This window comes from Uloborus diversus, chromosome 2 (genome assembly GCF_026930045.1).
Source record: "Uloborus diversus isolate 005 chromosome 2, Udiv.v.3.1, whole genome shotgun sequence".
Taxonomy (NCBI): Eukaryota; Metazoa; Arthropoda; class Arachnida; order Araneae; family Uloboridae; genus Uloborus; species Uloborus diversus.
In genome coordinates, this window is record NC_072732.1 from 26,176,067 (window position 1) to 26,203,202 (window position 27,136).

Consider the following 27,136-nt stretch of genomic DNA (forward strand, 5'->3'; position numbering starts at 1 on the left):
CCATCTTATGTTTGTTAACAAATAAAATATTTGTAATTAATTCAAACAAGGCTTTTAAAATAACTTTCAATTTTTGCTCTTTGCTTTTGCAATAATTCAGACATTGGGATGGTCGTCAAGCTTTTGCATGTGTAATTTTGTTTTTGTTGGGAATATTGCTTCCTCGTCAAGCATGAGGAAGGATCAGAAAAAAAAAAGAAAAATATAGAAGAAAGTTTCGTGATGGCCACAACATACTAACTAGTTCAATTACGTAGTTCAAATAGTTAAAGAGATAAAAGATTAAGTATTTGCTCTTTTGAGCATACAAAGTCTTGCAGTCCAGTACAAAGAAGAATCTGCAGGAGGGGAGAGCGTCTTGAAACAAGAAGAATCACTGGCTTTCTAGGGTGCAGAGCAGTCGAAGAGGTGCCCGCCATTAAGTCGAATCCTTTGCCACACAAAATGCAGTTAGGAGAGTCCACCAGCCTAATCCGGATAGAACAGCCTTAAGGAGGTCGTGTCCTCTCAGCAGGCTGAAGGAAGAGACACTTATAGCTCTAGGTAGGTCCCTGGGAATCAGGGCCGGATTTGGAAGTGTGGAGGCCCCAGGGCAACGAAGGAGTGGAGGCCCCTAATCAGGGTTCGAAAAGATCATCATATTTTCGAAAATATCCAATACTTTGATATATACATGAATTACACCGCCAGCTCAGTCAATTCCAGCCGAGGGCTGCAGTTTCGTGCTTAGTAGCACTCATCAGCCCGGCATAGGCTAATAAGCATGAAACTGCAGTCCTCGGCTGGAATTGACTGAGCTGGCTCTGTATTTCATGTATTTCTGCCTCAGCCCTGGCTATAGGGCGGTAACTTACTGAATATACCTAGCTTGCCTGCAATATTCGAGTTGAACCGAACCATTGTTTCGGTCACTCGTCTGGTCAGTGCTAATTCTATGTTAGCTATCAGTTTGTTTGGCACTCTTGGCTTCCTTAAGAGGTTTTCCACCTCCAGCTCAGTTAGTCCTATGCCGGGCTGATGAGTGCTAATAAGCACGAAACTGTAGTCCTCGGCTGGAATTGACTGAGCTGGCGGTGTATTTCATGTATTTTTGCCTTAGCCCTGGCTATAGGGCAGTAACTTACTGAATATACTTTGATATATATCCGAATATTTGACATATATGTATATATCCGATATTTTCGACCCGTGAAAGTTAGGATATTTTGTAAAATTTCATTGTGGGGGCCCCTTTGTTGTGGAGACCCCGCGGCAGTTGCCCTGCCTGCCCTCCCCTAAATCCGGCCCTGCTGGGAATATGACATGACAAAAGGCTGTCCCAAGATTTGTCTAGACTTTTTTCCCTACTGGAGCTAATGCAGTGCTCCCAAATTTTTTGCTTGAGCAAAAGTTTCATGTTTCGTAGATTAGCAAGGGACACAGGAGGGGTCAAAAGAAGAGCCACTTTTGCAAAAGTATTTGCATTTTCATTACCCCATAAGCTCCAATGGCTATTAATCCATCATAAAACGATCTCCTAATGTTCTTACACTGGCATTCAATGGCGGTAGAGAACAGATTGTAGGATGAAATAGTATGATTTGCAGTCAGATAGTCGATGAAGAGCACAATTTTCATCATGCATCTCTTTAATCCTTTGAATAGCCAGATAAATAGCCAGATAATTTCTGCACTGAAATGGTCTTAATTTGCATTCAGTGGTTGCTAGATTTGAAAAAAAAAAAAAACCTGGAAAAGATGCCAGAGCTCGCCCTTCCAATGGTTCAGCCGATCCATCAGTGTAAATGTGTACCCACCAACCTTCCAAACTGAAAGTCTCAATTAAACACTTCTGAAAATGAATCAAATACTTTATGAAACACTAGCTGTACCCGACACGCGTTGCTACGCCAACAAAAAAATACATCATTATACTGATTTTCATGACAATCGTTTGAACGGGGCAGAAGTTGCTTACTGCAGTGCCACCTGGTGGCGAGTGGCTTCAATGAGCATATTATGCACCTTCTCCGTGGAAAAATACATATATATAGCAATTTTCATAATAATCGGTCCAGGTATCAAGTGAAGCCGTGACTATACTCAAATTTTGTACTCACGCAGTTTGCAAGATCAATCAATCACTAAAAATATCAAATAAAAAAGTTTTAAATCCCCCCGTTGCATGAAAAGCCATAAAACAATAAAGAAAGAATTTATTTGTTCAAACTCAAGAAAAATGGCAACAGCTAACTTCTTATCAATGAGATCTTTCACGCGAATTAATTTCTGCAGCCGATAATTTGATTCGTATTTATCCAATGGATTGTGACTTAAATTGGAATAAAAAAAGGAACTATCGATCGGATTTTTTCGAACTGGTCTATAAACATTCCCAGTACCAAAAATAACAAACGGTGAAAGTTTCAGCCAAATCTGCCGGGTAGTTTTTGAGTTCATGGATGACATACAGACAAACATTCATTTTTATATACATAGATAAGTATAATCCCTATGCAATGAACATGGTTTATAGTGAAAATTCAAAAAAAAAAAATCAAGAAAGATATAAAATGCACTGTTGATTAGCTAATACTAAGGATAAGAAAAATAAATGTTTAAAGTGAGTTCTTAAGAATGAGACACTCACCACTGAGAAAACTCTTTTCTTAATATGTCAAAGAAAGCAGGATTCAAATAGTTTTATTTAAAACTGCTTCAGTTACTGGTAGTCAGTTAATTTAATAGCCCATGACTTTTAATCATATTTAATCTGTAATATGTACTTAAAAACAGTTGGAAGAAGAAAAAAATAAAACTAACTTTTAGCTTCTCTACTTCAGCAGTAGAAAACAGCTTCCCCTCGCTATAAATAGCTTCATTTCGAGAAGTATGAACAGTAATGACGCCTCTTTGCACATAAACTGGAGGTGAATTACCTGAATACAAAAACAAAGTTTAATAAAAGAACAGAGTTCACAGTCATGTTAACAATAATGTAACTAAATTCGAGCTTGTAAGTCGCAGTCCATCTAAAAAGATTTTAGCTGATGTTCACCTGACATATCTCACGGCTTCTTCAGAGTACGACAAGTCTGAGGCATGTCAGATCAAAACTTGGGTATAAACACATTGGATGTACCTCAGAGAACAAGCATGGAAAGGATTTAAATCATTCTGATGTTCAGTCAAGTCTCGACTTACGTGAGGGATGCGTTCTAAGACCTTCACGTAAGTCAAAATTTCGCGTTATGGAAAAGAGTATGTAATACGAATTTTTTGTTAATATACCCAATAATTTGACATTTTTAAACCCCTTTCAAACTGCTTTAGACCTTTTATTAACTACTAGTGATACTCGCATGGCTTTGCCCGTAATAGAAAAATCAAAAGGTCTTTTGGTTCGCCTGTATATTTACAAATAATGTATGGTGAATTTTCTCGCCAGTTGGTTTGTACCCATCTTACGGTTCCACGTTATGATAGTTTCGTATGTTGCCAATTGGCTAGTGCCCATGTTACGGTTCCACGTTATGATAATTTCGTAATTTACTCGTCCATCTTATGATATTTTTGTTCTTAAAATTAGAATAGAAAAAGAACCACATCGAATTTTCGAAAAATCGCTTTGAGGTGCACACCCCCATGCTACATACTAACTTTGTGCCAAATTTCATGAAAATCGGCCGAACGGTTTAGGCGCTATGCGCGTCACAGACATCCTCCAGACAGAGAGACTTTCAGCTTTATTATTAGTAAAGATAGATTACCATTCTTTGCATAAAGAGTTGAACTTTTATTGCATTTTGTAAAAAGCTGTATCATTCAACATAAAATACTGTTACAATGCTCAAAATCAGTGGGAGAGAAAGACATCAAATAAAACGGTACGGTACGTACAGTATGTAGTAATAATAATAAAGCACTGCACTATAACAGTTGTACAGTAGATACAATAACTAAATAAAACTTATGAAAAATGCGGAGTTGTTATTTATACACACTAACTAAGCAATATTTAGACTGGTGCGGTGTGGGAACTTGAGCAGCCAGTGATGCTAAAAGGATGAAAGTCCATTCACGAAACCAACATTTAGTAGTCAATAACGAAGAGGACACTTACCATCACAATTCCTTTTCAAATATTTTTATATTGTGAACGAGGAATTCGCTTTAGGTGTAAAATTCGTTACTTGAGAAAACTCGCGTTATAGCCATTTTGCGTAAGTTGAATTGTGTTGTAGCGGGAGTAGACTGTAGCTCAGAATAGTTAGAAGGTTGAAAACTTAATTAAGACAATATATTCAGGAGTGGTAGTGAGCTCGAAGTAAAATTTTCAGAAAACAGTGTGAAATTTTCAGAAACTATAAGGAAGCTCAACTCCCCCTCCCTCCCTAATAACTCTTCAAATATGCAAACAAAAGTTACTGAAATCATTGAAAAAACCATTTCAAAAGTTTGATTTTCTTTTAGTTTTAGAATGTGTTGTCAGCCAAAATTTTCGGAAAATGACAACCCAAAATTTTTCGATCACAAACACCCCTGAATATATTCTATTCAGATAATTGGGAATGAAAATCTTAATTCTGACTCAAAAAAATGTTTGTTTTTTTTTTCCATGTTTTTGGTTTTTGCAGTTTTTTTCTGAAGTTGGTACAAATGTAAAATAAAAGACAAAAGTTATGTTTAAAAAAAACTATACAATATGCATACAGTATTTACAAACACAATTATATACTCCCATATTAGTTGACCATTGTACATTTATCTTTAATTTCAGAAAAAGAAAAAAAACGAAAGCAAACGTGTATGAACTTCCTCATGTTGAGAGAAAAATGGAGAATGTTTTGTTACTAAAATAAATAAATTAATAAAGTTTTTTAAAAAGTTTAATAAAAGAAGGAAAATGAAATGTAATAAATATGTTTAAGCTTGGAAAGATGTGGATTTTACATTTTTGGATAAACAAAGTTTTGTTCTTGAATGACTTACGTGTATTGAACAAGAATCAGTTTATTGAACTTGAATAAATATATTTCTGAAATTTAAACTTATGTATTTCTTTTGAGCAAGAATGAATGTTTTTTTCAGCGCCAACAAATATCAACTATTGTGCATACAAAAAGTGCAACATTCATTGAAAGTAAGCCCTAGCGTATCCTTTGCAACAAAAATTAATATGAGACCAGAACTTATTTTCAGGAAAACGTAATGTGAATGATTTTTATAAGAGAAAATCTCTCTCTCTTTTGAAAATTTTTTCGCTATGCCATTACTAAGAGCTTTTTGCAATTACAAAAACATTTTCCGGGGTAAATTTCTTTGATCTAAAACTCCTAACTACATTTTATTCCTAAAACAAGTTTACAACTTCATACCATTACACATAACAACTTCATAACATTTGGATGAATAAATATTTATCCAAATATTTAAAAAGGTTTCAAAAATGAAACAAATTATGAATTTCTTACACTTTTAAAGAGGGGATCAAAATTAAATAAAATATTTAGTTCCTGTTCATAAATATCTGAAACATGATCCCAATTAGAACCCATTACTAATTATAATTTAATTTAAATAAGCACCTTTAATGATTGAATCATGTAGATCAAAGAGGAAGTTGGAAAGAAAGATTCTGTGTGAGAACTCATTTTACATTGTCAGATCATTGAAAATCTTTTGTGGGCAATAAAAACTTCTTTGATGATAAATAACAAACTAATAATGTAATAAAACTGCTATAGTCTAGAATACATAAAATCATTACTTTTATCAAAATACTCAATGTGAGAAAATGCATATACAGACGAAATCGCTTATAGCGAGCCCTGTTTTAAAGAGAACTCAGATTTAGAGAGGAAATCGAAACAAATTGGTTGATACAGTGTTAAGTCTACGGGAACAGAACTAGCTTTTAATGAGCAAAACCTGCTTAAAGGGATACCTAAGAGTCCTATTTTTAAGAAGCAATTCAATATTTTACGCTTGGAATATAGAGTGGCGTTTAAAGGGTTAACGAGGTTTGACTCTATTTGAAGCAAATGACGATGCTTTTCGGACCCCACGTTCATTGAAAACAAAAAAAAGGAAAAAGAGACAATAAGACAGTTCAAATTAAAAACCAACTTCTTTGGTACTGTACAGAAATACAAAAAAAAAAGAAGAAGAAAGCAAGCATGTATGAATTTTTAAGATTTTTTTCCCAAACTCGTTTTTTAGGATCATTTGGTTATAACCAGCAAATATTGTGGTCCTTTTGCTCTTGTTATCATCGAGTTCGACTGTACTATATCTAAATCAATTAGTAGTTTAAAGAGATTTTTAATGACCAAAAAAATTGATAAAAATAGAGATATTTAAAGGCTAAAGAATATGGAGCTGTCTCTAAGGAAACCTACATGAAAAATCAAGCATACAGCCCTGAAAATGTAATGAACTAGGTAGTTCACCACTAAAAAATATTTTTGGCATGAAAAACTAAATTAAATGAAAGAACATCAAAGAAAAAATAATAAAAACAATCTGTAACTAAATGAGCATCTCAACATTTAGTTAAAATTATTTGTGGGATTTATGTTGAGAAGAATAAAGAAAATACACTATACTTACTAGGCTCTAAGCTATGATGTACAAACAGAGTTACTAGACCATCCAGTTCATCAAGCTAAAAAATAATCAATGAGTGACTTAAAACACATATCTTGATTTGACTACGTTATTTTTACGTTCCAAAAATGCATTTAATTTATGCAATTAATCTAGAAGTAAAACAGAGATTCTTTCAATAGGAATATTTGTTACACTTTTGTAGTATATAAGACTTTTTAATTTTACCAAAAGACTTTTTGATACATCAATTTGTTTTTTTTTTTTTTTTCAATCAGCATTAAATTTCAGGTTGAAATATATGTTCATTACTAAGCATTTAACTGTATAATTAAAACTTGCCTCTAAAAGTTTCGTTTGTAAATCTGGTTTCGAGGGAAAATTTGAAGCCTGAAATATAAATTATAGATGATAATAACAGTAAATTATTACAGTAAACTAAAAGAAACAAAGTATGAGGATAGCAATCAATTTTAAATTCCAGAATACAGGTTCTTACACGAAAAGTACTTACAGAAGTTGCAATTTGTACAGAATATGCCACAACAAACAAAACAAATTTTTGAATGCGGTTAACAAGCATTTTTTAGGATTTCAAATTCACAACAGCTAAACAAATAATGGCTGAGTGTATTTTTAATTAATTTTATAAATAATTTTCCAGAAAATCACACAAAATTCATGTGTACATGACTACCGAAACTACACTACATTAGACGCAGTAGATCACTCACAAAAGAAGAGAGGTATAAGCATTTGGCCCCTCTTCTTCGACATGGCTAAAGGGAAGGAAATATTTCCAAGACCTCTCAGCTTCTGCTTTCAGCTTGATTGTTTACATCGCTGGAACACGTGCTTTTGTATTTGTTATCTTTGAACTAAAGGTTTTAACTTATTTATCTTAAAAATATTATTGCAAGACCCATGATACGAAACATTATGGCTAGCGCTCGCGGTTTTAGTTCATCTGTGCCGAAAACATTCAGAAGATTAGTGGTCAAGAAATTAACTCCTGCATTTAAAGATGCAGTTGATATAGTTCACGAAGAGCTTGTTCGTCCTGCCGCTAATGAAGTGCTAATAAAAAATAAGTCAGTTACTTTACTAATTAAATATTCCAATTCAAGTTTGAATCTTTATTTATTGTAATCTATTACTTTATTTTGCATTTCTTTGAGCAATAGTAAAAAATATAAAGCACCAAATTTAGTGGAAAATCTTGTGGTTTATAAAAAGGAACAGAATAATAAGACAAAAGAATTCTATACAATTGTATATATTTTTCATATTTTTGAGTTTAATGGTGATAGTTACCCATTGCATGGCTGGTGACATAGACCGTCCTCCTACCCACCTTTTCCTTGCAGCAACTTTTCTCATACAACATAAACAAGGCTGCAACTTTTCTCATACTATAGAACTCAACAACTCATCATTTGTTAATCATCCATCTTTATTGTGATTTAGTATGCACCCAGGAAACAAAGCCTGAATAATTATTGCGAAACAAGACGTGAGCTTCGCAAGTGCGGCTACCCTTTTAACAGGCACCGCAGGTGTGGAATTTTGACTTAGTGCTGATAGTATGTAATAGGTAAAAGCACCATCTGTCAACATTTGAATAGTTTAAATTTGACCGGGAACAGACAACTGAACCAACATGACCCAAGGTTTGATTTGTAATGGGAACCTGTTGGAGGACTTATAACTATAGCAGATTTATTGTGCATCAGCCACCATAGTCATGCAGGGCTCAAAATTAGCTGTGTTCCGCTGGTGAGGGACTATAAAAGCATCCATCAGACCAGCAGAATATAAATTTTAGTGACGGGACCAGTAGTCAAGTTTTATTGTTGCGTCTTTTTTCCTTAATTTTTCATTATTTAAAACCAAGATGCAAAAGTAGACCACTAAAGGTGTCTACGGACCAGTAAAAAATTGTAGTTCCTGATCCTTTGAACCAGTGACTATTTTTTTTTAAATTTTTGCCCCTCATGCATATAGAAGTTGGAAGGATTTTGATTGACCAGTAATCAACCAATAACCTTTTGGCCGTAGGATTGGTGCCTTTAAAACAAGCATTTGCTACTTTTTGATTTTTAGGAACTTTACATTTAATTTAAAGTTACAGAGTACCTACTCATTGATGTACAGACAAGAGGCTCTTAGTTTTAGTTGTTGACTGATACTGTAATTGGTTAAATCGGGAGAAATAGCTTTCAATCAGCTCTTGAGTAATTCTAGATAGATTGCATGTTACCTTTACAATGCTGAATCTTCAATTTTTCACATTTGGCAGAAAATCTTAATACTGCCACTCTTGCCCATCCTTTTTCAAGTTTTTATATCAAGTTTCAAAAAAAAAATATTAATTTGAATTTTGACATCTTGAATTCAAATTATGTTTTTCGCAATCACGAGTGTGTGTATGTAGGCGTGTGTGTTTGTGTGTACGGGTTATGTGTATGTGTGTGTAGGCATGTGTGTTTGTGTCTGTGGGGGGGGGGTATGTATGTGGGTGTAGGCATGTATGTTTGTGTCTGTGGAGGGGTATGTATGTGTGTGTGGGGTATGTGTTTGTGTCTGTGGGGGGGGGGGTATGTATGTGTGTGTAGGAATATGTGTTTGTGTCTGTCTGCAGGCATGAATGTGTAGGTAGTTGTGTGTATGTGTGGGTGTCTGTATGTATGCCTGTGTATATGTGTTTGTGTAGGTGTATGTGTATGTATGTGTTTGTGTGTGTAGTTATGTATGTATGCGCGTGTGTGTAGGACATGGATGCAACCTGGAGACGGCTTTCGCTATAGGAGCAGCATCGTGAGGAGCAGGTCGACGGGTGGCGGTGGGAAAAATCAAAGGAACGTCAAAAACAGTCAAGTGAGAACAATAAGCAATCGTGATTGCTCAAAAAACACAACCATACATATTGAAATGGAGTGTGGACTTGTTGTCCCCCAGAAGTTATCCCCCAAGGAAGGGCCGCAGCTGGCCCTGGGTCTGGCTCTGTATTGTCATTTCAATAAGGAAGATTTCGTAATGATTTATTCAGATAAATATATATTTTGCACTTATTATTTATTGTTATTATTTTTTTTTAATATTTTCTCAGAAAATAGTTATTTGCAATGATTTAAAAGAATCGTAGAGTTCATGATTGTTAAACTTTATGTACAAACCATGTTATGTGATATTTGACCTAACATACAATGTGATATTTAACTAATTTGATTTTTACTTGATTTCAAAGAAGCAGCCTTGTTTTCGTCCTGTTTTTTTTCTTACTATCTCTCATTGTTGCATTTATTTGTTTTTGTACCATCATATATCTTTGTTTGATGTTTTTTCTTTTTTTGTAATTTTCATTTCCTAGTAGTAATTTGTTGGTGTCAAGTAATATTGAATTTTAATATTTGAATATTTCAAAAAAAAAAAAAAAACTGCATTGATAAATTTTTTAGTTTTATTATTTATTTTCTTTAGATATGTGGGAATAAATGCATCTGATGTGAATGTAGCTGCTGGACGTTATTTTAAAGAAAAACCTTCTGTTCCAACAAATATTGGTTTTGAGGTAAAGATATATGATCTAATTTTATGTTCAAATGTTTCATGTTTCCAGTTCAAACTTGCTTAATAGATTCTTGTCCCTTAAGTTCATTCTCAGGGCCTGATTATTGTATGGGCAAGTACCCAGCACCTCTTGTCAGAAGAGACCACCTATAGTTTGTGATATTTTATTGATAACTTGGTTTCCCCGACAATTGATAAAGTATTAAGAAAACTGAAAAATCTTATGATGCTTTCATCTGACCAAAATTACTTTTCTTAGTCAAACTTATAGAAAAATAGTGCGCATCGGGATTAGAAAAAGCAAAAATTTGTTTCCTAGTCATACTGTGTTATTTTACTCTTTCACGGTATATAACCTCTTATCTCCCTAGATATTTTCATAGCATTTTCATAATTTATTTTGTAGCACTCTCATTTTTTATGATTTTTAAAATATTGTCTAAGGGGCCCTCGATAAAATGGTTGCCCTGGGTCCTGTTATTGTAATGAGACCCTGATAATTCTGTTATTTTCTTTTTATTAATGTTCTTTTCATTTACCTGATTTATTTTTAGGCAATTGGTGAAGTAGTTGATATAGGTGAAAACGTTTTAAATGAGACGGATTTAAAATATGGACAAGCCATAATGTATATGAAGCTGGGTGCATTTTCAGAATTTATGGTAAATATAATTCTTGTTAGTTTTCCTTTTTGTACAAAATCTCAATGTGTTAATGTGATTTTTTGGTAGTGCGGTGAATTAAACAATGTATTAAACACCATACATTTCCTTTTATAACAATGATATACAAATCTTAATGTTTTAAAATGCTTATTTTATGCATAAGCATTCCCATCATCTTAGCAATTTTTTCAGCAGTAGCTGGATATTAACTGATATTACAAATAGGGTTGCCATAATGTTAGTTTTTCAGCTTTGGGTACCCATGTGGATTGCTGCTGGAGGTTTGAGGAGTTTTGAAATAATTTTTCCAGAAGAAGAGGCTTTATTACAAATTACTAGATGTTGCATCCGTAATACTGGGCATTTAAGGGCCATTTATTATTTTGGGCAGTGATGTTTGTAACATAAAACACTATCTGTATAGGTAGAAAGATAAAATTATTTGATGTAAACTTTTCATTTTATCCAAAAAGTCTTTCATAATAACCTAAGTATAATTTTAGTAAAATTAAAAATTATTTAAGTAGTTTATTAAATTATTTCTCATATTTTGATATTGCAGAGAGCTTATTATATTATTATTATAAAAACCCACACAACAGTGGTGTTTCATATTACCCAGCAACGATAGAATCGCCTCGCCGGAAAGAATTTTCAATATTTTCCCTTCATTAATCCATTGGGCACCCAGCATTGAAAATTCCCTTTCAACTTTTGTGTTGTGACTGGGTATATTGAAATAAGACTTAGACACTGTTAGTTTTAAAAGCTTTGAAAATTGTTCCTGAGAGGAACAACTTTTAGACAGTTGACCCACTTTTTAGCAGCTTGCTTTACCATAAAGATTTTTGCACTGTCTGCATTGTTCTCCAATTCCTTTTTTGTAAAAGGAAGTATGGTATTCGCGAAAAAAAAATTCACTCAAAAATAAGCCTCAATTTCCATTTTTCTCACCCCCGAATGAATGTTGAGTTTTTTTTTCGACTCGACCACACGTGGCCTAGGAACCTACAGACACCCGAAATATCCATTTTGACGACCCCCTAGTTAATTACAACAAATTTTCTCGTGACGTCCGTATGTACTATATGTATGTGTGTATGTATCTCGCATAACTCAAAACTAGTATGACCTAGAAAGTTGAAATTTGGTACGTAGACTCCTAGTGGGGCCTATTTGTACACCTTTCCTTTTGGTTGCATTCGGATGTTTCTAAGGGGGTCTTTCGCCCCTTTTTGGAGGAAAATCATCATTAATTTTGATGCAAACTCAAGTGGTGTTAGAATTTGTTAGACACTTGGCAATATATCGCCAGTCTTTTGGTCGCCTAGTTTTGTCACCAACTAGGCGACAAATTTGGTGATTTCTTTAATTTTTAAATCTTCTTTCAATTTGACCACTGTTGGTGATACAGTCGGACCTCCATATATCAAAGTAGCGAATTTCCGGAAAAAAATTCGATATATAGAAATTTCGATATATAGAAACAATCTCATTTTATCGTACAAATCTCCTAAAACACTAAAATTAAAGCTAATTTTCGTGTATAAAACCAAATTTCTAATTTATACGAGCATCGGATTAAATAAAAGTTGAAAAATAAAAAAATAACAGAAATTACATTTTTGCGCTGTCATACATCTACATTCTTCGACAATTAACTTGATTCGCAACATTAGAGGGGGGTGGGAGGGGTTCGTTTTGACAGTGTAATCGAGAGAAAAGTAAAAAAATCAATCAACTTAACTTGAATGATTTTTACTGAAAGTAAAAAGACTAGGAATGATAATCAACTGACAAAAGGGATAACTTGAAACTGATTTTACAGTGTTACTGGTTACAACTTAGATTTGAAATAAACTTGAGGGAAATTAAGAACTCCAGAACGGAACAACGACCTATCTACACAGCCCTCAACCCCAGATTCCTTATGGGTTCCGTAGCAACCTTTAGTGAACATAATGTTTTCCCCTAATTTTCATTTTTCATGTCTGAAGTGGAAAAAAATCTACGAATGTCTCGAAATAAATTTCGATATATAGAGATTTTTTCGAAATATAGAAACAACTTTTCTATGTAATGAACATAGAAATTTGCTGGGATTTCGATATATAGAAAAATTCGATATGTGGAAGTTCGATACATGGAGGTTCGACTGTATTTAGAGAGTAAACTATTGAATCACATTAAATCTGCCAATAATGAGAAAATGACATTAAATTGGAGTAAAAGGAAGTCATGTGATGCACACATCAGCTCGTTTGTGTGTATTTTTAGGCTTCCCAACTGCTCAATAAATAAATTGTAATTTATCAATTTGGGACTTTTCAACTTTTTCCTCATTCTGGAATTTCATCCAATGTCATGCAACTGAAACAAGTTTAAGTTAAGCAGAAAATTAAGATGTGCAGACAATTGAAAATAGTACATATTTACAGGGAAATATTGCAGGTATTTCAGGGTTACAAGAAACCCCTCTTTCTGTACAAAAGAGTTAAGATGTATGAAAGGACATCCGACAGAAACACTTCTGCTTTTGTAAGCAGCTATTCGCAACTCCAACGAACTATAGGGGGCACTGCAGTCACTGTCTAATGGCGGAATTAAAAACTTAAACAAACGCATGTGGTAACGAAGAAAATGCTAAAAGTGTTGTGATTTTTGTTCGTATGTATGATTTTTTCGCTTTATTCATTTGAAAAGATTTTTCAAAGTCTTTTGGTTATTCTGACCCATATAGAAAGAGATTAGAAACCAAAAAGTATTACGAAATAAACAATTAATGCAGAACACACAGTAAGTTGTTCTGAAGCAGCCATTTTCACGATGTTGAATTCGGAATTCATAAGTTTTTGGTTCGCTTCGAACGGCATTTTCATTTTGTACCGTTTTTTCTATACATTAGTACATATTAAGTTCAGTTTCGTGACATTTCCGGCATTTGTTGACATTTTTGTCACATAGTGCACATACGTGACAGACTGTCAAGAGTAACGTTTAACACTAGATAATTTATTTCTATGACTATATGATTGGATATCCAAAGAAATCATGCATTTAATTCATTCGTCATGGAAATGATTTACCTGATATGCGAAATCTTGTCAAGATACATTATTCTTTCACACAATTTTAAAACCATGACCCTATAAACAGATTTTTGGCGAACTTTTATTTTTTATTGTTCAAATTCTTAACGTTCTTTCTGGATTTTTCAATCTGTTCTGCGATAAATATTTTCAAGAAAATTTATTTGCATACTGTCTATTTCAGTAGGATACTGTAGTAACAAAGGTTATTTAAATCATTTATTTGGAATTTGGTTAAGGAAAAGTGTCCAGTCAATGTTGTTAAGTTTTTTTTTTTCTCATCGAATTGAAAAACTGATATTTATTCAAATTCACTCAGAACAAGATAAATAAAATGTGTACTCACAGTTTATATATGGTGGTAGTTTTCTTTTCAGTTGATTGACCATTATTTATTTTTACTTATCGAATTCTGTATCTTACTATCATTTTATTCCACTCATGATAAAAATTAAAAATGGTTTAACTAAAAACGCGAAATCTCGCCAAGGCTACTTTGCTCGCACAATTCCAAAACTATAACCCTAAACAAATTTGGCGAAACCTTTCAGCTGAGAATAAAAGGAATAAAGTAAATTCTTTCTCGGTTAAACATTTTTCATTTTGTTCTACGATAATAAATTCAAGAAAATATTTTGCATACTGTCCATTCCAACTAAATGCTGCTGTAAAATATGATTAGTTAAATTAATTTAAGATTAAAAAAAACTCATATTCTTACAAATTCATACAAAACAATAAAAAATTTTACCTGGTATAACGTTATCCAATTTTGTTAATCCAGAGTTTTCTTGTTTACGCTTCCACCATTTAATACTTTTTTGAAAGAAATAAGGAAAACTAACATTATTTTGAGAAGCTCGAGAATACTACTAAGGGACGAATTAATTTCTGTTGTTGAAGGCGTTCTTAGACATGTTGAATGCGTTACTCAGAACAAACTGACCGCTTTTACGTCAACAGATACACGTGGAGCGCAACGTGGCAATGTTTTAGTTGCATTCGCAGTTTTATAAATCACCGCAAGGTAGCGTATTCGAGCGCTGGAGTTCCGAATTGTTTATCACTTTGTAGTAATATTAAGAAGTGAAAAACAATGGGGCTATATTATAAACATACTTAATTTAATTTTGAACCTTAATAGTATCTGAATATAACTTGAATAAATATAATTAATATGGGAAGTTTCTTTACTGAAGATGCAACTCGTATGCAACGTGCACCGCTTCCGAGATTTAAAAAAAAAAAAAAAATTAACAACTTATCTTTTTTTTCTGTTTATTGAGCTCATAGGAGTGAGGCCTATACTCTGGTTTTACACTGAAAACTTGTGCCCCCCCCCCTCAGTAAGAAATCATTTTTGATGATTATTTAAGTATCTTAAGGGGAGTATCCCCCCTCCCCCACACACACACATGTTCTTTCCTGCAACAAATGTTTGTGTTTTTGAACTTTCCACCTCTTTTGCCTCAGAAGAATGTTCATGTTTAATATAATGCTCTCTTCCCCTTGAAATCAAAATAACAACTGTGAAACTCAAAAACTAAAAAGAAAAAACTGCTTGTAGGAGCTATCCTCAAAAAGTGATAGGTGATGGGAAAAATTAAGATCATATTAAGATTTAGGTGTTCATTTTACATAAGAATTAAGTGTCAGAAACATTTTCAGTTTTTTATTTTTTTGGTCACAGATTCATATTAAGTACAAGCAGTCCCTTTTAACCCCATCTTACTTTGGAATCTAAATATTGATTCTTCCAACCCGAACTAACCTAAAACCACTCAACCAATGGTGGGCCCTCATTCATTCTAATCTTGGAGTGTGGAGCAGTGAAACTATTTAGTTTTCATCAAAGGGAGGAGTTGGTTGTCCTTGGTTTTCACAAATATGTAAACCTTCATTTCCAAGCCCTGTTGTTTTTCCCTCAAGGTATTAGTTGAGTCCATTTTAGATTTTTGTGTTTTCAACGTATCTCAGGAATCCTGAAAAAGACTTTTGGTGCCTGCGGGTTGGAAAGAGTTTTCAATCAACACTTTGAAATTCCATAAAGACATTTGGAGTGAAGGTTGATATCAGTTTTTGCAATAATAATTCGTGTTGAATTGAAGTTTATTGCTTATTGGTTACATTAAAAATATTTTTCAGTACCTTCCAGCTGAAGAAGTAATTCCCATTAATGCTCCAAATCCAAATCTTCTTCCTTTGTTAGTAAGTGGAAGCTCAGCAAGTTTAAGCCTTGACAAAGTAAGTAATCACAGAATTAATTATTATTAAAGTATTGAAAACCAAAAAGTCGAATGTAGAGAGTCTATTTAGGGGCTGTCTATAAATGATGTCACTTTTTTTCACCACTTTTGCTCAAAAGGCTATGACATCATAAAATATGTATTTGCAAAAAAGTCTTATCTTTTCTTTTGTGTTCATATGTGTCTAGAAATCCATGCTCAAAAAGTTAGAATGTTAGTGGTTAGAAAATAATTGAATAAAATTTCCATGTAATTATTATTCAAGTTTTATTAATTTAATTTTTGTCGTTTTTTAGTGTGGTCGCATAGTACCTGGAGAGAAAGTTTTGATCACTGCTGCTGCAGGTGGCACTGGCCATATTGCGGTAATTACTCGTTAAATAAATAAACCAGTTTCAAGTGTGTTTTTTTTTTTTTTTTTTTGTCAGAATGGAAACTTCTTATATTTTCAAAATTGATGACCCTGGTGACCTCAAAAATACATTTACTACCAACATAATGACATTAAGTTTTGTTAAGTAGTAAGAGTCTGTTCAAATTTTTATAAAGTTTTCTCATTTTTTCGTTAACAAATTTACTCATAGTTATGTGTAGCATGCTTTTGTGAATTTATCAAAATACGCAATTCCACATGCTTATACATCCCATTTATCTCATCAAAATTAAAAAGTATAGGGTGTAAAAATAATAATAGTAATAATAAATGATTTTTAAAAAAAAACCTATAGCAATACATAAATACTGCTTGTGCTTGTAAAATCAAAGATAAGTTTTGTAAAATATTGCATTCAAATTTTGCAACTTTTAATTTTTTTTTTTTTAACAATTTGTAAGCTGAGCAATATAAATAAAATGAAAAAAAAAATGCTTTTTAGCACTAAGTGCAAATAGCTTTTTTGTACTAAGTGCTACTTGCAACAGAGCAATGTGTCTATTGATCTGATTTATAGTAGATTTGCTAATTAATTGCATATTAATAACTAAGCTGCTGTCTGATATGAGATAACAAAAGCTAAACATTGATAAGTGCAATGATGCTCCCTTCATCTCGGTTTAAGATTTTAGTGATTGAAAAATTTGATTATCTGTAAAAAAATATTGTGAATTTTTAAAGTTTAAAAAAAAAGAAGATGAAGTGTATGTTTTTTGATAAAACATTTTGCATTGTGTCTGTGTTATGTAACCTTCGATTGCTGTTGTTATCTGATATTTCCAGCATAGTCCCCCATATGCAAAATTTTAAGGGGGGGGGGGACTCAGATATTTTTTCTATGGTTTAACAGGATATTTTCCCCATTGAAACCGATTTCAACACAGATTAGAATTATTAAAACTTGACATTCTTAATAACTTATTTATTAATGGCTGGAGAAGAAATGTTTTTACATTTTTGCTAAGAAAAAAGTACTACAAGCAAGGAAGCTCTAACTTCTAAGGAGGGCGGGACTTGAGCCCCCACTTTCCCCATTATATGGGTGTCCATGATCTCCAGTCATTATACTGAATAGTAAGGTGGTAGTATATTCATTAACAGACATGTTTGCAACTTGAAGACAGTAAAAAGGAATTTGTTACCAAAAATGTTTGAAGCATTATACTGCAAAAATTACTTTTAGAGTACTTAATTACTTAAGTGCCATTCTCTTCAAAAAGTGTAACTTTTCTGTCACATACCTTTTACAGTAAAAACGTTAAGAAACAATTCATTTAACAATGATTTTTAATTTCATCAAAAATATATCTATTTGAACCTGCCAACAATTTTTTAATAATAATTTTTATTTTAGTATATTTTTGGCTCACAACATGTGAATTTCACCTCTGTAGCGTGTCACACACCTTGTGTGACTGTTTATGTTGCTTAATAACTTGTTTAATTAAAAGTATATACTTATTTATTCATTATTCTTTCACAAGTGTCTCAAACACTAATTGTTTAAGTATATTTAATTTTTTAATAGTGTGTTTTATTTTTGTAGGACTTTTTATTTTAGTAGGACAAGGAGTCTAGTCACACAATAAATTCTCACCTCCGTTACCTAGACACAAAATGCCATGGAAAGTAATTAGAGCTCTTGCTGTAACAGCTCTGACTCTTTTGTTACATTAAAAATGTTCTTAAAAATAAATAAATAAAAATAAAAATCTTCCCATTACATTTAGAGGGGAGGGAGGGTCTTAAAATTATTAATTTTTTGTCTTATGCTACAATTTAGGTTATTTACTAAAAGTTGTGTGTCCTCATCTGCAAATGAAAGATATTTAAAAAGCTGGAGATCTAAATCTTAGCTATTTGCCATACATTTTATGAAAAAATATTCAATTATTGATACTTTTCATAGAATTAGTTTATCATGCATAGTACTTTTAATATACCAAACCATTTTAAATTATTGATGTACCCTTACCAAATATTGTAGGTTCAGTGGGCAAAAAATGCTGGTTGCCATGTTATAGGAACTTGCTCCTCAGAAGAGAAAGTGGACTTTTTAAAGGTAACTTTATTTATTTATTCATATTTTTCTTGTTTAAAAAACACTTTAACAGATCATTAAATAAAATACATCCACATAATAATGATATAAAATAAATTGTTAATGTCCAGTAATATGAGGCATATTTTGTAAAATTTATTATGAGATTCAATTTGATGCATTCTAAAAGTAATTTTTATATTTGAAATACTTCTATCTCTGTTTACACAGGGGCTCATTGGAAATAAATAAGAGTTGCTCGCAGAAAAATTGTCTTCAATTTCATAAACTATATTTTTCTGTTTAAAAGGTCTGCGACTTTCCATCTATTTCCCTTTTAAAAGTGAACAGTGAGAATAATCTCCCAATAATGGGGTGGCGAATGACACAACTGCTTAGAAATCTTGGTTTGGAATCGCAAAATTTAATGAATGAATAACACTAATTAATATCAGCTAAGTTAAAAAAATAAGCTGAAATATTGAGAAATGCCATGAAAAGTATCTTTTAAAAAAGGAAAAAAAAAAAAAAAGAAAACTTTAAAAAGTGCACATAAATGGAAGAAACATAAAAAAATGCATTATCACCAACTTCTAGGATCTGTTTACAATATTATGGATGTAACTCGTTGTATGTGATGTAAAATGTTTAAAAACAGCTAGAACCATAAAAGAAATGCTATGAAGCACATCATGCACAGTTAATGGTCTGGTGCTACTTATCCTTGAAATAAGCAGTGTCGCATTGCAGTTTGTGATTCAAAACATATGAAAGACGATACATTATCATAAATTGCATCGAAATTTTGCAATAAAAAAAAAGAATATTTTTGAAATGTAAATGACAAAACTATACTTGTTAATGCAGTGTACTTGCCACATCATACTTGATGATTTTAAATGACTGTTTTTATTAATAAACATAGTGCAAATGATGTTAATTTTTTAATGGTATAAATTGAATTTTTTGAAATTTTCACACCCTAAATATTCTTGTATTTGTAGAACCACCCACTTGCACTAGTTCCAGGGCCGGATTTAGGGGAGGGCAGGTGGGGCTACTGCCCCGGGGCCTCCACAACAAAGGGGTCCCCACAATAAATTTTTTACAAAATATCCTAACTTTCACGGGTCGAAAATATCGGATATATACATATATATATCAAAATATTCAGATATATGTCAAAGTATCGGATATTTTCAAAAATATGATGATCTTTTCGAACCTTAATTAGGGGCCTCCACACTTTCAAATCCGGCCCTGACTAGTTCTTCTATTTTGTAAAAGATAAGTGATAAAAGTTTGCAACTGAAGTCATTTTTGAAAACATTTTAATTGCACATATTAAATATTACATTGTTTAAAACTTGTTTTCTTGTTGAAAATATAATTCATAGCAAATGTTGTAAAACTGCTCACATAACTGCTCCATCAGAATTTGAGAAGTAGCTGCAAGATACTTTCATGTGATATATTATTTAACCACATTTTTGACTAAAATCCTGACACTGAATTTAAATAATTTAAAGTTAATAAAATACTTTTTTTACATGCAGACTTTAAAATAATGAAACAATAAATGCAAAAGAAAAAAGTCTATATGTACTACATTGTATGCGTACATAAATATTGATGTGTAAATAATTACAAAGTTGACAGCAGCAGCCAGTTAATCACAATATTTTTCTACTGCCCTATAGTATCATTAAGGACAGGTTTTATGGTAAAACCTGTCTTTAATTGCTCTTTTGTTGATCATGACTTTCAAAAGATTAATTCATTCCATTAAATAGTTTTTATATGTTTTATTGCTATGTATTTTGGGATGATTTGTGTTCTTAGTAATAAGGTTTTTATTTAAATTTTTCTTTAGACAATAGGATGTGATCGACCTATTAATTATAAGAAAGAATCTCTGGATGAAGTACTCCATAAAGAATACCCAGTAATTTATTTATTCAAGTAAATTTTTGATTTAACTATGTACAAAATAAGGATTTAAGTAGTATGGCAAATACCAATATTTCCATTGATAATAAGTCTTTTGAATCTTATTCTGAATAACTTAACTGCAAAATTAAATATGAATTTGTTCTGCAGTAGGTTATTGTGTTATGTGAGCTCTGTAGGATTTAAGTTTCTTGATTGCTTTTAAACAGGGCCCCTTCTCGAGCAGTAACTTGGAGGGGGAGGGTTGCAAATTCATTTTTTTTTTCATTGATGCGCAATATTAAAAATTGAAAAAAGATGGGTGAGGGTGAGTTTCAAGTTCTTCCCTGGCTCTAAAAACCACATTTAATTGATTATTCTATTGTTAAAAATTTTGAAAAAAAAAATAGAACCGACTTCAAAATTGCTCTAAAAAGTAAAAAATAATTTTATTCTTTAAACACCATCGATAATGCTTTTAAACATAATTTTTGAAGTTGGCACAAAAACGATAGATAAAATCCAGTGTAACCATGCTTCGTTCATATTTTTTTCAGAAAAGCATCCAAAGTTACGAATGAAAGATTTGTATCGTTACTCAAATATGCTGTTATCAATGCATAATGTATGTGATAGTGAAGAAACTGGGCCTGGTTAAATTTATAGTTGTAGTTGAGTTATGGCCTGTGAATGATTTTATCTATGGTTTTTGCGCCAACTTCAAAAATTATGTTTAAAAGCATTATCGATGGTGTTTAAAGAATAAAATTATTTTTTACTTTTTAGAGCAATTTTGAAGTCGGTTCTATTTTTTTTTTCAAAATTTTTTATTTCATTCTTTTTAGTGTAAATATTTCAGAAATAGTAAGAGTTACCATCACGAAACTTCACCTTATTTTTTTCACAAAAAATGCTCCATACTAAAAAAATTATAAACATGCCTTAAAACTTTAAGCGATTGCCACTAAAAAATTACCCTTGTTCCTCTGTGGAATTCAGTAGTGTGTTTATTAAATTATAACCATTTAAATATTACGTTTTCCCTAACTAATGTACATTTCACAGCATACAAGTTGCTTGTGATGCAATCCTGTATCTCCTTACTTAGTCTAGATCATCTGTTATTGGCATAGTTGATAACGATAAAAACACTAAATTATAGTTGAGGCAAACCTAACCTGGTAGAATTGTGATGGCCTAAGCAGATCTTAATCACAGCATTATCTCGCTTCGAGTTTAGGTTTCCCCCGACTATAAAGCAATAACACTGAAGAAACTTGATGCTTGCTTCAGAGAAGCCTTCATTCAAAATTATCATTACATTAACTATTAATGTCACTGTCGCATGGCACCAAAACTTTATAACAATGGGTTTTATATTTAATCATTTAATACAGAAATTACATGAAATTTACTGTTTTTTGCCCATAACTTTTTTTTTATAGAACAAATATGGTCAAACAAAGTAATGGGACCTAAGTTGAGCCATCCCCTATCTATTAAAAAAAGAATCATCCAAATCGGTTCACTAGGTGACACGCTGTGAGTGGACAAAAAAAAAAAAAAAAACATACATACGGTCTGAACTGATAACCGCCTCCTTTTTGAAGTCGGTTAGAAAATGAATCATGCAAACTAGATAAGTTTGTACCACATACTAATAACTGTTCTTCTAGTTGTGAGAAAATTCAAACTGAAGCTGCAAGTTACATGAGATTAAGTATTTAAAAATAATTCATACAAACTCAATGACATTTTGTACAGTGGCGAAACATTCAGTCATCGATCAATTCAGCAATGATCAAGAAAAAAACCATAAGCCTTGTTTATCTCAAGCAGAATTTTAATTTATAGTTTTTTGTCTGTTTTTTTCCCAAAAATAGTTGAAAAACAAGAACTTTTCCAATATCACTGGACACTTGGGCTGTCAGGGCGGCCCTAGGTCTTGTGGGGCCTGGGCTAAAAATTTTTGTGGGGTCCTCAATTAAGAAAGTTATTAATGGGTATATTAATTACACAGGTGTCCACCGCAAGAGTGATGTCATCTCCCCCCCCCCCCCCAATGCTACAGAGTGCCTCCCCTACACAAATAAGGCCCCTCCACCTAAAAAAAGTTAAAAAAAGAAAAATGATCCCTACAAACTGCCCCTGAAATATTTCAGAGACTCAGTTTCAGCCATGTTCACTCCTTCACCTGGTGGGCACCGCTGTTAATACTTACTGATATTATTAATGTGAAAGAGACTTTTTTTTATTTTGTTTCTTTGTTTGCTACGCCTTAAGTACTCAACTGATCATCATTAAATTTTGTATATACGTTGTCAGGGGTGCTGGTACTTAAAAACTACATAAACCATGTATTACCTGCAAGATAAGATAGAAGAAGAAAGATTTGATTTAAGGTTCAGATTAGAGATATAAAATTTCTGGAAATTTTGAAGTGGTGGAAAAAAAAGTTTTTTTACCGGAAAAAATAGGTTTCATTAAATGACTTGCAGCCTTTGAGTGAAAATTAAGCCGTTGCACCTCTGTATTGCTTCAAAAGGCGGCCAGTTTGAAACCAATTAATTTACTAATTGCTAAAGGCCTTCGCATACTATTATTTGTTGTGTTTTGTTAATTTATTTATTTTCAATAAAGTTACATGGAAAATTGCTTGCCGCACCCTGTACATTTGGTTCGCACGGTCAGCAGAAACATAGTTCTGTGATTAAAGTTATGCTTGTTTGTTTTATGAAGAAGGAAAATAAATTCTTCACTAAGGATATTGGTTTAAATTTTTTTTCAAAAAGTATTAAATGTTTCATGATCAATATGCAAATTACATTATCATATAACTTGCATTATCAAAGTTAGACAGTATTTTAACATACAAAGAGGGGGTGGGGGGGAGGAAATTGCATCAGAATTTATGTATGAAAAATTTCTAATCACTTTTTGCTGAAAATTTCAATTAAAACTTCTTGAAAAGTTCAAAAAGTTAATTTTTTTTTTCAATTTTTTCGTAGTGGAATTAAACCTTTTCTGAAAAAAAAAACTTTTTTTTTTTTCAAAATTTTCTGGTTTTTTTCATGATTGTTTTCATCTGTATTGCTTCCTGTTCAGTTTGAGTTTGATTCACAATTTGAAATTAAATATCATTTTTATTACAGACTGTGCCAGTAAATAATGCAGAAGTTCTACACAAATGCAGATAAACTGTTGTAATTGTTGTTTAGAAGTTAAAATACACAAATAAAATGAAATTATACGGTTTTAAACCTCATCAGAGGAAGTAGCAATTATCGTCATTTTTATTTAAAATGTTACTTTATTTTAAATAAATTTATTAAAAAAAAAAACTTTTATGGAGGTAACTTATTTTGTTTTATTATTATTATTATTATGCACTTCATTTATTTTTATTTACAAAATTTTTAATACATTTATTTTAAGAAAACTTTTTTCTGAAGCATAAAAATAAAATTATTGCTTTTATTATTAACTAGTGGTACCCACACGGCTTTGCCCGTAGTAGAAAATTAAAAGGTCTTTTGGTTCGCCTATATATTTACAAATAATGTATGTTGAATTTTTCACCAATTGGCTTGCCCATGTTATGGTCCCACGTTATGATAACTTGGTAATTTACTTGTCCATAAAATGATAATTTTGCTCGGGAAAATATTCTTAAAATTGGAATAGAAAAAAACAATTGAATTTTCGAAAAATCGCTTCGAGGTGCACACCCCATGCTACAAACTAATTTTGTGCCAAATTTCATAAAAATCGGCCGAACGGTCTAGGCGCTATGCACGTCACGATATCCAGACAGTGAGACTTTCAGCTTTATTATTAGTAAAGATAATTATTTTAAATATTTTTTTCTTTTGTACCTATTATTGCAATTACTTTTAGTTCCATTTAAAGGGTTTTTAAAAAGTAGCTTTCCTTCATGTTATTGATAATATTTATTTTTTCAGTTCTATCATCGGACCACTTTTCTCTTTTGTTGATACTCCAGTACTTTTTTAATTTAATTTGGTGATTTCAAACAGATCTGGCATTGTGACAAGTTAATCTAACTTGTTTTATTTAAAAAATTATTCAATTGAGTCAGTGAGACGCAAAGGGATGCAAGTGGCAAAATTAATTATTTGGAGATAATAAGTAGAAATAGTAGAGGAACTTCTCCTCTGTCATAGGGCAAGAGATAGTACTAGTAGCCCTGGTAGGTACTGCTGTACAATATGATTTAGAAAAAAAATGAAAGCCCCCCTAGGATGTTATCTTTAAATGCATTTTATTCAAAACTTGAAAATGTCCCCTTACATCCCTTTGCTTCTCACTGCCTCAATCTGTGATTATTACTATTTGATGCACTAAAAAATGCACATAATTATAGAATGGCATTGATGTTATTTGGGAAGCTGTTGGAGGCAAACTGTTTCCAGTGCTACAGAAACATCTAGCTATTAAAGGAAGACTAGTTATCATCGGAGCAGTGTCACAATATTTAAAAGAAAATATGGAGCTTGTGATGAATAACGATTTGCCATTTAAAGTATGTAAAAAAGTAGTCATTTCTAAATGAATATGCTAATATCAGTTCAATAGTTATATGTTATTGTTTTGAAAAACTATGTTATACAAGTGCTCATTTTATGTAAAAATGTATTATTTATTGTTTAATATGTATAAACATTTTCATTCTTTTGATATGATTTGTTAATATTATGAAAGTTTTTCTTTTTCAACCAACTTGTTTGAATTAGTAAATATGTGCATTATTATGGCTCTGATCTGTAAAACAACTCTGATCATTGTAAGATGTTTTGAAGTTGAAACTTTTTTTTCTTTGTTTGGTTTGATTTTTTTAAAAATAATATCAGGGTTGCTGCTGACAGGATATAATGCATCAAAGAGCCAGAATTTGAAAACTAGGATGGAAAACACAGAAGGCATTTTTTTGTAGCAAGGACCCAGGTTTAAAAGGATGCCTGTGTCCTTTGGACCCAGGTTGAATAAGACTTGGTGGCAACCCTATGGAATTGAATTGGTCATCTATTTTTCCAAATAAAAAAAAAAGCTGTTCAGAACTAAGTTTTTAAAGTGCAGTTGGACCTCCATATATTAAAGTAGCAAATCACTAAAAAAAATTGATGTATAGGAATTTTGTTATATATGCAGTACAATCCAAAAGTTTGGGGACAAGCTGTATAAAACCTTACCTTGAATAGTCCAACCAAAGCACATCCATCTTCAAAACAGTCACCTTGAGTGACTATGCACTTCTGCAAATGTTCATATAACTTTTGGACACACTCCTGGAAGCCATTATTCGCATCCTCCTGTAAGGCTTCAGCGATGCCGCTTTAAATTCATTGTGGTGAAGAAAGCCACTTTCATGTCAAGGATGCACTCTTTAATTGGTCAGTACTGTCAATATACTGTCAATATGTCAAACAAATAACATCGTGTTTCGTCGGACTTAGCCCCATGTGACTTTTACATATTCCTAACAGTTAAAAACATTTGCAGGGACAACACTTTCTTCAGGAAAAGTTAAAGCAACATAGCTGGAGGGTGCAAGAAATAGTTTCAAAAAGTTAAAGCTCGGGTAATGGAATTAGTAGGGGATAACAGTGCTTGGTGCACCTAGTTACAAAAATCCCCTATAATAATTACTTATTACCTATAATTTTTTCTAATTTTGGGAGGGTCCCAGGGACCCTGGACTCCTTATATAAATGCCCTTGTCCTTAACCGATCCTTAACTGTCATTAACAATCCTTTCAAAGTATTCATGTTGTTTGCAAACGCAGACCATCCACATTTTATTGTTATACCCATGTTTAAACAAGAATTTCTTTGTATACAACATTTTTGGTTTTTTTCTGATGCTAAATTAATGAAGGAGCTTGATGATAGGGCCGGATTTGGAAGTGTGGAGTCTCCTAATCAAGGTTCGAAAAGATCATATTTTCGAAAATATCCAATACTTCGATATATATCCGAATATTTTGATATACATATTTGATATTTTCGACCCGTGAAAGTTAGGATATTTTGTAAAAATTTTATTGTGGTATTTGTTGTGGCCCTTTGTTGTGGAGGCCCCGGGGCAGTAGCCCCACCTGCCCTCCCCTAAATCTGGCTCTGCTTGATGAACCGACTCTGAAGCAAGCTACATAAAATTGGCCGTGTGAAAAAGTCTTCTCTTAAATTAAAAAATTCGCCAAAAACTCAGTTTTAAAAATTCATTTTTTTTTAATTGTATTGCAGCATACTGCATCGTTTTTCTGTATTTTTCCAACTAAGCATCTATTTTATGGGGCCGAAGACAGGAAAATTCACATTCTAAATCAGTACTAAGCAAACTAATAATAAACTGCAAAAAATCACTCATTTGCTTTTAAGATGTGAAATAAAACTTAAATGCTTTATATATTTTATCTGTGATGATATTCTTAAAAACTTCGTTTCCAGTTTTGAAAAAGTGAAAGCAAATGGCAGAAACATTAGTATTTGACTTGAGAAAAGCCTCGAAGAATCACGTGAGAAACAAAAACAATATCAAATTTAAAATTCGCTAT

The 27,136-nt window shown here is 32.3% G+C and overlaps 2 protein-coding genes across 2 annotated transcripts in view; one reads left to right on the forward strand and one right to left on the reverse strand.

The window, feature by feature from the left end:
• Positions 1 to 7,325, reverse strand: part of LOC129216918 (ER membrane protein complex subunit 10-like) — a 32,734-nt gene extending 25,409 nt beyond the window's left edge. The window contains exons 1-4 of the mRNA XM_054851135.1: positions 7,103 to 7,325; positions 6,931 to 6,978; positions 6,592 to 6,646; positions 2,803 to 2,918 (exon numbers count right to left, since the gene is read on the reverse strand). Coding sequence (XP_054707110.1) covers positions 2,803 to 2,918; positions 6,592 to 6,646; positions 6,931 to 6,978; positions 7,103 to 7,171 — 288 coding nt within the window. The 5' untranslated portion in view covers positions 7,172 to 7,325. The remainder of the gene's footprint in view (positions 1 to 2,802; positions 2,919 to 6,591; positions 6,647 to 6,930; positions 6,979 to 7,102) is intronic.
• Positions 7,326 to 7,439: 114 nt separating this feature from the next.
• Positions 7,440 to 27,136, forward strand: part of LOC129216920 (prostaglandin reductase-3-like) — a 28,255-nt gene continuing 8,558 nt past the window's right edge. Inside the window, exons 1-8 of the mRNA XM_054851137.1 lie at positions 7,440 to 7,679; positions 10,069 to 10,159; positions 10,713 to 10,820; positions 16,058 to 16,156; positions 16,455 to 16,523; positions 18,579 to 18,653; positions 20,506 to 20,577; positions 24,946 to 25,104. Coding sequence (XP_054707112.1) covers positions 7,513 to 7,679; positions 10,069 to 10,159; positions 10,713 to 10,820; positions 16,058 to 16,156; positions 16,455 to 16,523; positions 18,579 to 18,653; positions 20,506 to 20,577; positions 24,946 to 25,104 — 840 coding nt within the window. The 5' untranslated portion in view covers positions 7,440 to 7,512. The remainder of the gene's footprint in view (positions 7,680 to 10,068; positions 10,160 to 10,712; positions 10,821 to 16,057; positions 16,157 to 16,454; positions 16,524 to 18,578; positions 18,654 to 20,505; positions 20,578 to 24,945; positions 25,105 to 27,136) is intronic.